Source organism: Mandrillus leucophaeus, unplaced genomic scaffold, assembly GCF_000951045.1.
Source record: "Mandrillus leucophaeus isolate KB7577 unplaced genomic scaffold, Mleu.le_1.0 Scaffold55, whole genome shotgun sequence".
Lineage (NCBI taxonomy): Eukaryota > Metazoa > Chordata > Mammalia > Primates > Cercopithecidae > Mandrillus > Mandrillus leucophaeus.
The window spans coordinates 1,177,914-1,188,521 of record NW_012105919.1 but is presented as its reverse complement, the minus strand read 5'-3'; the positions used below and the strand labels follow the sequence as shown (position 1 = coordinate 1,188,521).

At 40.6% G+C, this 10,608-nt stretch overlaps 2 protein-coding genes and 1 pseudogene across 12 annotated transcripts in view; 2 read left to right on the top strand and 1 right to left on the bottom strand.

The window, feature by feature from the left end:
- The window catches only part of RAD9B (RAD9 homolog B (S. pombe)), a 41,800-nt gene extending 37,505 nt beyond the window's left edge, over positions 1-4,295 (bottom strand). For 2 of the 5 annotated variants that reach the window (XM_011997863.1, XM_011997862.1), the window contains exons 1-4: positions 4,118-4,256; positions 2,630-2,700; positions 764-919; positions 147-261 (exon numbers count right to left, since the gene is read on the bottom strand). In XM_011997863.1, the coding sequence (XP_011853253.1) occupies positions 147-261; positions 764-919; positions 2,630-2,700; positions 4,118-4,163 (388 nt within the window). In that variant the 5' untranslated portion in view covers positions 4,164-4,256. Of the gene's footprint in view, positions 1-146; positions 262-763; positions 920-2,629; positions 2,701-4,061 lie in introns of all 5 variants that reach the window. The other 3 variants (XM_011997865.1, XM_011997864.1, XM_011997866.1) reach the window with 3 other exon arrangements.
- LOC105552254 lies at positions 4,009-5,280 on the top strand (annotated as a pseudogene). The gene has a single exon (XR_001007979.1). The product of XR_001007979.1 is annotated as an uncharacterized LOC105552254 (transcript).
- VPS29 (vacuolar protein sorting 29 homolog (S. cerevisiae)) overlaps positions 4,297-10,608 on the top strand; it is an 11,975-nt gene continuing 5,663 nt past the window's right edge. For 2 of the 6 annotated variants that reach the window (XM_011997872.1, XM_011997871.1), the window contains exons 1-2: positions 4,361-4,455; positions 9,801-9,992. In XM_011997872.1, coding sequence (XP_011853262.1) covers positions 4,453-4,455; positions 9,801-9,992 — 195 coding nt within the window. In that variant the 5' untranslated portion in view covers positions 4,361-4,452. Of the gene's footprint in view, positions 4,456-4,949; positions 5,093-6,859; positions 6,950-7,467; positions 7,569-9,800; positions 9,993-10,608 lie in introns of those variants that run through there. The other 4 variants (XM_011997867.1, XM_011997870.1, XM_011997869.1 and 1 more) reach the window with 4 other exon arrangements.

Below are 10,608 nucleotides of genomic sequence, written 5' to 3'. Positions count from 1 at the left end.
AATACTTCAAACTGCCCTACCACTTAACTACACACACTCTAAGCAATAATGTAATGAGAAGTCTTGACATGAAATATCAATGTTCTAAACATGAAAACTATTGAGAAAAAAACACAGTATTTTAAACCACTTTTAATTATACCTACCATGTCTGTAGAAGAATTGAATAACTACTTTGCATTTGTCAGATCTGGTGAATATTTTGCACTTCTCTATATTTCTTTCAAGGGAATTCAGACATCTAAAGATGGGCAAAATTGACTGTAACAGAAATATACATATTAAACACATACTTAACACCGTTGATTCATTTTAAAAACAAAAGTATACGCATTCATAAATGAACAGACTTGGCCAGGTGCGGTGGCTCACGCCTGTAATCCCAGCACTTTGGGAGGCCAAGGTGGGCAGATCACTTGAGGTCAGGAGTTCAAGACCAGCCTGGCCAACATGGCGAAACCCTCATCTCTATTAAAAATACAAAAATTAGCGTGGCATGGTGGTGCAAGCCTATAATCCCAGCTACTCGGGAGGCTGAGGCACGAGAATCACTTGAAACTGGGAGGAGGAGGTTGCAGTGAGCCAAGATTGCACGACTGCACTCCAGCCTAGGTAACAAAGTGAGACTCTGTCTCAAAAATAATAGTAATAATGAACAGATTTGTCCTGAATGCCATTTAAACTATTAAGTATAACACAGATTATGTCCTATATAATGAATATTTCTACAGAATAAGAGAAAATCAGGGCCACTTATATTTACCTTCATTCCTAATTTGCATTTTAAATTCAGTGTTGTGTCAAGTTCATTTTCACTCATTTTCACTAAAGCTGACCATTGATAATGTTGAAAAAACACAGGAGAGAACAGGACACATCCATATGCTGACCGAGAAGAATTCACACATCGTAGAGCAAGCTAGAAAAATAAGATAAAAACTATTTAGGAGAGGTTGGGCACGGTGGCTCCCATGAACCTGTAATCCGAGCACTTTGGGAAGCCAAGGCAGGAGGATGGCTTGAAGCCAGGAGTCTGAGACCAGCCTGGACAACAGGGCAAGACCTCACCTCTATTTTTTTATTTTAAAAAAATTTAGGAGAAAATAAACTTTCTTTAAATAATAGCTTGATTCAGAAAATTTCATTATGTTTAACATCACAGTTAAACATGTTCAAATAAGAACATGGGATGTTAATTATGGACTGCCCTATACAGTCTGTATTGAATTTGCATATATATACATACATGTACACCTATATATATACAGGACATAACCTATATTATATACTTGATAGTTTAAATGACATTCAGGACAAGTCTGTTCATTTATTATACACCTATATATACATATATAGGTGTACATACATGTATATATATCTACATATGTATATATAGGTGTATACATATATGTATATCTGTTATATTGAATACATATACGTGTTAAATCTAAAAGTTTGCATGTTGAAAACATAAAATAGTAAATGCCTACAGTGGCCTTAACTTTCTTTTAATTTTTTTACTTTTTCAAAAAAAAAAAAAATTGCCTGTTGGCCAGGCTGGAGTGCAATGGTACCACTGCAGCCTCCAAACACCTGACCTCAACCAATCCTCCCTCCTCTCAGCCTCCCAAGTAGCTGGGACTACAGGCACACAACACCTCACCGGACTAATTTTTAAAAATTTTTTGTAGAGACAGGTAAGGTCTTGCTTTGTTGCTCAGGCTGGTCTCGAACTCCTGGGCTCAAGTGATCCTCCCATCTCGGCCTCCCAAAGTGCTGGAATTACATTTGTGAACTACCACACCCAGTCATGGGCCTTAACCTTAATGTGTGAAATGGCAGAAGGCAATACATAAGGGAGTTACAGCATATTGGTGGTCTCACACCTTGTCTAAGGGAGGAAACCATTATTCAGTTTCAGCCAACTACTTCCACTTGGGAATGAATGCAGTCCCAAAACTGTCAGGTCTTCTGAATTTTCACGAGAAGCAGGAAAAATTGGACTCTCTCATTTTTTTGAGAGGGGGGACAGAGTCTCACTCTGTTGCCCAGGCTGGAGTGCAGTGGCACCATGTCAGTTCACTCACTGCAACCTCCATCTGCTGGGTTCAAGCAATTCTCCCACCTCAGCCTCCCGAGTATCTGGGATTACAGGTGCCCACCACCATGCCAGACTAATTTTTATATTTTTAGTAGAGACGGAGTTTCACCATGTGGGCTAGGCTAGTCTCGAACTCCTGACCTCAGGTAATCCACCCACCTCGGCCTCCCAAAGTGCTGAGATTACAGGCGTGAGCCACTGCGCCCGGCCTCAATTTTTAAATGTTGGAAATTATTTCAAATTAAAAAAAAAAACAAAAACGAAAACAGTACAGGCCAACAAACATTCCTGCAGACCGTAGCCAGTCTCTTGACTACCAGCTTGTGACTTCCAGTTTAAATTAATCAAGCTTATCCACATATTTTCAACTTTACTATGCTCTAAGTATATTCGGATATGTAAAATAAAGATAAACAGTGAAAGGGATAATTACAACTTCTGGATTTCCCAGTTAACATTCAATCTGGACTGGGATCTTTAAACACCTCCTCTTGCCTTAATACATGATCTATTAACTTTCTTACTTACACCTTTTTTAGATGGGTCTAGCCAGAGCTCGTCACTAATTCGTGATAGAGCTTGAACTGCTTTCCCAAATACTATGGAGAAAAAGAAAGGTGATGCTTATATTCTTTCCCTCTAACAATGAAAACAAATCACAAGACTAGTTCAGCATTCAGAGGACTGGAGAAATTCAAAAAGAACAGTATCTTATAGACTAATGCTATATTACTTTTATACAGTATACCCTTGGCAAAATGCCAGACACATAGAAAGGGCTCAATAAATTTGTAGTATGTGAAATGATAAAACTGACCGAAATTCATCCTTCTATATGTTTACAGTGTTACATGGAGCTACTGTGGCAAACCAGTTTCCATGCTAATATATTTTACAAGTTGATTTAGATAAATGTATTTGACTCCCCCAAAAACTGTGAAAACAGTGCATGGAGAAGATAATCTGAAGAGGTTTTAATAGCTTGATATCGAAGTCACAACAAGTCATGAGTGAGAAATCAGGGGTATTCAACATACATCTCTGATGTTTGAGGGTAGCCAGACTTCCCCACCACAAAACACATTTAGGGCGGGAAAACACACTAGTCTGATCCCGTATGACACTGTTAATGTTCATTTTTTTTTTTTTTTTTTGAGAGAGTCTCACTCTTGACACCCAGGCTGGAGTGCAGTGGCGCGAGCTCAACTCACAGCAGGCCTCGACCTCCCAGGCTCAATCGATCCTCTCACCTCAGCCTTCCAAGTAGCTGGGATTACAGGAGCCTACCCCGTACCCGGCTAATTTTTGTATTTTTAGTAGAGACGGGGTTTCATCGTCTTAGCCAGGATGGTCTCGAACTCCCGACCTAAGGTGATTCACCTGCTTTGGTCTCCCAAAGTGCTGGGATTACAGGCGTGAGCCAAGGCGCCCCGCCTAATTTCCATTTTGAAAGCGCCGTTTACAATACTAATAGTTTTTGTACATTCCAGCTATTACTGGGCTCTTTACATGCATTTCCATTTCACTGACTCCAAACAAACTCTGTGACGAAGGTGCTCATTACCCCCGTTTCGGTTTTAGAGACGGAGCCCCAAAGAGATTTAGTGACTTTTCCAAGGTCAAACATTTTAAAAAATGGTAGAATCTTGGGGAAAAAAAAACAAACAGGTTAATGCTTTTCTCTTGGCACCAAAAATACTTTTACTGTCCAAGCATTATTTTTTTATCTCAACTCCTCCCCATGCAGTCCTCAGCTTCCCGAGTTTGTGGCCCCATGGTACAACCCCATTTCCCGGATACCACCCATATTACATCTGCCTTTAAGTAACACGAGATGGGTCCTCATGCTCCCCTCAGAAGCTAACAGGACCTTAAGTGGGTGGGACTGTGGCCAGGGCGTGCTTCCTCAGTCCTTGCACATAAAGGCAAAGAGGAAAAATTAGACGACGGTAGGGACGACCTATTAACGTCTGCTTTTCCCTCTGCTAAATGGGAAGACAACAAAGGCCGCTCCACCTTTCACCTGACTGCCACTCATCACGCACTTCAGCATAGCTGCCATACGCTCTAAAAAGCAGGCCCGGAAGGCGCGCCTCAGCTCGACGGCCCAGGTGCCCGGATGTTGCCCGCGCTTTTCGAAGCTTCGCGATCTTGTCTCTGCACTCCACCACCCCGCCTCCACAAGTTCCCAAACTGCTTTACAGCGGAGAAGGGCCCGTGCGGGCCTCCGTACGGCAGTTTCTGTCGCCCTCTGTGCTCATTGGTTGCGGTTAAGTAGGCGGGTCGCCGAGGGGCCTGAGGAAGAGGGCGGCGGCGGCGGTGGTGGTGACTGAGCGGAGCCCGGTGACAGGATGGTGAGGGCTGCAGCTGTGGCGACAGAGGCCTGGCTCTCGGCTGGGGTGCTGCGTTGTTGGGAGCTGTGGGGAGTCCCAGGAGGAGGGATTGGGAAATCCCGGAGGCCTCGGCGTCAGGGCCCACGCGCTGGCCTGGGAAAGGCCCAGGAAGAGCGCTAGGGAAGGAAGGGAGCGGCCACCTCTGGGTGCGGCTGGCCTAGGTCTCGTATCCCGGCCCCAAGGGGCCAGAGGCCATCCAAGGAGTAAAAAGGCCCATCTAAGCTGCCCGACCTGTCACGAGACCCGCACTCCCGAGCCAGGGAAGGCCATTGATTCTATACCTCGAGTGTTCCGGGGATAGGGGCACGGTCCTCCTCTGTTTCCAGACGTTTCCTACTCCTTTCCCGCAAAAAGCATCTCCCGCTGGTTGGGGTGTAGTGGTGGAAGCTGGCCTCTCGAATGCAGAACGGGAAGTAGCGAGCAGAATTTCGTACCCGTTTAAGTTTCCCATCTAGGGAAAGGGAATAAACGACCCTTTTCGCCCCTGAAATAACATCCAGCTGCCATTGAAATGAACAGGTGTGCGCTCAGAGGGCGGGATTTGGCGCTTGCAATTGCTGGAGCTACTTCTTTCCACGGGTTGCTACGCCCCTTTAGGGTAGGATTCCTTAATGATGTGTGAACTCCTTGAAATTGTTAGGAAATTTTTATGAATATATACATTTTTTTCTGGGGAGAATGCCGGTGTTGGAGACTTGCCTAGTCTCCAGCCACCTTCAAGCAATCACCCCTTCACTCCCAGTAGGTTGGTGCCCCTCAGACCTTCCTACATAAAAATTGGGGGCCTCTACTAGAGAGGGCTTATAGCTGTAATCGTATTTTTCTTCTTTTTTTTTTTGAGATGGAGTCTCGCTCTGTCGCCCAGGCTAGAGTGCAGTGCCGCGATCTCGGCTCACTGCAACCTCTGCTGCCCAGATTAAAGCCTCAGCTCCTGCCTCAGTCTCCCGAGTAGCTGGGATTACAGGCGCCCACCACCATGCCCGGCTAAATTTTTGTATTTTTAGTAGAGACGGGGTTTCACCATGTTGGTCAGGCTGGTCTCGAACTCCCGACCTCAGGTGATCCACCCGCCTTGGCCTCCCAAAGTGCTGGGTTACAGGCGTGAGCCACCGTGCCCGGCCTGTAATCATATTTTCAAAGGTGCCTTTGACTCTTAAAAAGTCAGTTGTTTGAAATGGAGCTGTGATTATCTTCATATTTGTGTTGATGGAGGTTGGCTGTAAAGGGACGTCTACCTCTTATAGACATTTATTACATTCTTCTTTATTTTTACAAGGAAACCAAAGAAACCATGCATTTTTAAGATTATTACTATTGCATGACAAGCAGCCTTTTCAAGAGGGGACTTACAGACGTGGCAGCCAAAGATTTATGGTGCATGCGTCTTTAAAATCTTTAATCTCGCTTATAATTTTTGCTTCTAAACAGACTCCAATTTAAAGTAATCCAGTTTACAGTAATTTCGAGACACCTATCCATGGGAGAAGACATAATTACTTGCCATGGTTTCAAAATATTAATGTTTCTTAAGTTGTTTGAAAGGTGAGCCCTCTTATTTAGGGTAGTTGTACTGGAACATCATTTTTCGTATGAAATAGAACTGGGAAAAATTTAGCATTAGCCAGTTCTTTAATGATTAAAAGCATTTTATTTGGCAAAGGATGCAGACGTTCAACACTCAGTACAGTGTCCAGACTCTGTGGGCAGCAAATTCAGGTGTGGGAAAGGTCCAGTTTTACCTGGATAAATGTATTTGTTTTTATTATTTTGTCTTCACCTTTAGTTGATTTGTTCATCACTTGATAATGTATTCATGGTGCTGTGTTGCATCAGCTACAAAAGATCACCTAGCTGCAGCATAATTTTCCAGCTACTAGAATTTTGAATGTAAGATAATTAAAATCCGTATACTTGAACAATTAGACCCTAAGAATCCAGAAAATGTTAGCCTTTAAGCTATTACTGATGATAAATTTTCCACAATGTCTTGTAGAAATCTAAATTCATTATTTTATAAAACCTTATAAAAATCTAAACAGAATGGAAAACAGAGATGGAAGTCAATGTACAGAACAAGATTAAGAAAAATAGAAAAAATTGACAAGACAAATTTATTAAAAAGTGTGTTTGTCATGTTCAAAAATAAAGCAAATGTTTCTTTTGGTATTGTTTTGAGCACAGCTGATTTTTAACATTTTCTTTCATAACACTCAGAAATCATTAACAATTGTTTGCTCATTTGGTATGGGTTTTTTGTTCTCCTTTTTTTGATTTTTTTGTTGCTTTCTTTTAACATTGGTCATGTTTCACCCTTTTTTTTTTTTTCATCCCCCCTGTCTGCAATCAACTTCTTCATTCCACTAAGGCTGGGCACAGAGTAAGTTTCTTCACTTAGCTCCTACTAACAATGGTGGTTGGGTGGCTGTTTACTGACTGGATTTCTCACCCTTTTAAGGTCTGTTGAAAGGAAGTAATCAAATTCCCACGCTTTTATTGGGTTGGTTATAAGACTGCCATTTCCAGGATCTTTTGCTTTCTTAAAGGACTCTATAATCTATGTCTATCCCGATTTGTCAACGTGTGGAATTTGGGCAGGAACATGTTTCAAAGTATGACACGTGTTATGTAACACTATTTCCCCATAACTTTGTCATCAGCAGGAAACCAGAGGATTCTGTCCTAGTAAGGATCCCTACTAATTTGAAATCATTGTGTGGTCATTCATACAGTTATATCTTTAGACTGCTAATAGTCTTGAGTCTTGGGGATAATCCACAGTACTTTATAGAATTAGGTCATCAATCATTATAAAGTAGCATGTCTTACTAATGTTCTTTCTGGTACATTCAGATTAAACAGCTCATTCATTATTAGTACCAAACATTTCAACCTGTTGTAGACATATACCCTTTTATGAGTTTGGGGTTGTTGTGGTTGTTTTTCTTCTTCTTCTTTTAAATATAGAAATCTATTATTTTTACCTTTTTCTCAAAGCGAGATTCCCATACTAACTATGTACTTCAATCCACATCAGAAGGAATCCCCTTCTAAAATGAGGATTGTTCTATACCCAGGTACTTTTATGTTGCTTACCAGTGAGGGTGGAAAATTCAGTGGTTTTTAGTTTTACAGATGTTTTGTCTACTGAGATCTGCATTGAAATAATTAATATAGGTCATAGAACAAATACTTGCTGAAACTAGTCTTTATAAAGAAGAATCTTATTTAACAATTTAAAGTGTGCTAATTTCATAACCTTGTGTTACTTTGAGATTACAAACTATGTCCTGATAACTCTGTGTCCTGATAACAGTTCCTTTTCTTTGCAAAATTTTAATTTTTGTTGCAAGATGAATCAAGCTTCTTTTGGTAATCATTTTAATTTCACACATTTTGGGTTTTTTTTGATTAATTTTCATTTACAAAGTCTGCAGTGGCAAAACTGTTTTATCCTATTAGCTATTTAATGTTTTAATATTAAAGAATAATCATGCCTTTAAAAGCAGTTAAAGGGCATCTACATTTATGCATGGAATATCTGTAAAGGAAAACATTTTGTATAGAATGAAGGTGCTTATACTGATCATTGTGAAGAAATTGATTCTGTTGGGCCGGGTGCAATGGCTCACGCCTATAATCCTAGCACTTTGGGAGGCTAGGGCGGGTGGATCACCTGAGGTCAGGTGGTGAAACCCTGTTTCTACTAAAAATACAAAAATTAGCTGGGCGTGGTGGCGAGTGCTTATAATCCTAGCTACACGGGAGGCTGAAGCAGGAGAATTGCGTGAACCTGGGAAGCAGAGTGGCAGTGAGCTGAGATCACACCATTGCACTCTAGCCTGGGCAACAAGAACAAAATTCTGTCTCAAAAAAAAAAAAAAAAAAAAAAGAAATTGATTCTGTTGTCCTTTGGAGGACAGATACTATTTTTTTTGTTTGTATGTTTGTTTTGAGACAGAGTCTCACGCTGTTGCCCAGGCTAGAGTGCCAGTGGCGCCGTCTCAGCTCACCGCAACCTCCGCCTTCTGAGTTCAACCAATTCTTCTGCCTCAACCTCCCAATTAGCTGGGATTACAGGTGCCTGCCACCACGCCTGGCTAACTTTTGTATTTTTCTTTTTAGTAAAGACGGGGTTTTACCATGTTGGCCAGACTGGTCTCGACCTCCTGACCTCAAGTATTCTGCCCGCCTCGGCCTCCCAAAGTGCTGGGATTACAGGCGTAAGCCACCGCACTGAGCCAGACAGATACTATTTTTAAATGATCTTTCTAACAGTATTCCGTTAAATGACTAAATTAATGTTTCTGAAATCTTGAAATTTTTAAATTAAAATTTTACAGGATTGGGGTTTATATTCTTGTATATTTAAAAGCAAAATTTCCTTTTGTCATCTGTGTTGCAGCTCTAAACCACCTTATGCTAAATTTATCACTTGTTTAGCTGATCTCTTTTTTGTTTTAATGCTCTAATATACATGAAAGATTGTGGAAAAAAAAATTTTTTTTTAAGTTGGGGAACTATACCGAGGGTATATATGCAATTTAATCCAGACCAAAAAAGTATGACAGTGAGGACTTCTAATAATGAAGGAAAGTGAAGATATTAAAGATTATAATTCAAAAGCACACGTTTACTCGATGAAACTGAAACACAGGCTGTTTGTGTGTCTCTGTAACGTATGCCTAATAGTTTGAAGTAACAAAAATGCCAAATTTTGGCTACTATGCTTGCAAATAGTTGTCAGTCTAGTACAGATAAATTACAGAATTAATTTTTCTCTATTAACAATTTATTTTAATGTTTCTGGGATTAATATTTCATGTTACAACTGCAAAAATATGAATTACCATATCAGTCTTTAAAAATGCCAAATTCTGTAGGGCCCAGTAGTATACTTTATATTTTGTAATTTTTAAAATTCAGTGTATTTATAGGTCTCTAAATCGAATCACTTTAGAATGCTCGATTTCACTCTTGGTAAATAGAATGATTGCCTACATTTTATATACACAACTGTTTACAACCAAAATAAGATTGATTTAGAAAAAGTACATTACCATAAGTATGTCTGTTTAAATTGTCATTATACAATCAATGATGAAACCTATCCCAAAGCTGATGACCTGAAGAAAAATACCTACAGATTCAGCTTCTGATATTAAATAAATAGTCATGATAGGAACTCTATGAATAATTTCTGGGATTCGGGATCTCTTATGAGACTTAAAAGGGGCTTACAGGAGGAGACTATTTTGTTTTGACATTATGTTTAACATTATGCTTTATCTCCCCTTGACACTTTAAAGTTGGTGTTGGTATTAGGAGATCTGCACATCCCACACCGGTGCAACAGTTTGCCAGCTAAATTCAAAAAACTCCTGGTGCCAGGAAAAATTCAGCACATTCTCTGCACAGGAAACCTTTGCACCAAAGAGAGTTATGACTATCTGAAGACTCTGGCTGGTGATGTTCATATTGTGAGAGGAGACTTCGATGAGGTGATGTATTTCCCTTTCCCTTCTCAAATATCTCCCTTTCTTGATTCTTACTTACATAAGCTTTATCTTTAGAACAGGGTTTCTCAACTGGTAAGGTCTTTTTTTTTTTTTTTTCCTTTTTCTTTTCCAAATGTAAAATTACTATACATATACATCATGCCCCTCCCTTACTGTTTGAAATCACCGATTTAGATCACCTAGTAAACATTAAATACTTATTCTAACTAAATAGATACTGAATAAAAGTGGCTTTGTAACTGTTTTTTGCTGTCATTTAGTTTATAAAGTTTTTTTTTTGTTTGTTTGTTTTGAGATGGAGTCTTACTCTGTCGCCCAGGCTCGAATGCAGTGGCACGATCTTGGCTCACTGCTACCTCTGCCTCTCAAGTTCAAGCAATTCTCCTGCCTAACCTCCCAAGTAGCTGAGAATACAGGCGCACACCACTACACCCAGCTATTTTTTTTTTTCTGAGACAGAGTCTTGCTCTGTCACCCAGGCTGGAGTGCAGTGGCCGGATCTCAGCTCACTGCAAGCTCCGCCTCCCAGGTTCACGCCATTCTCCTGCCTCAGCCTCCAGAGTTGCTGGGACTACAGGTGCCCGCCACCATGCCCGGC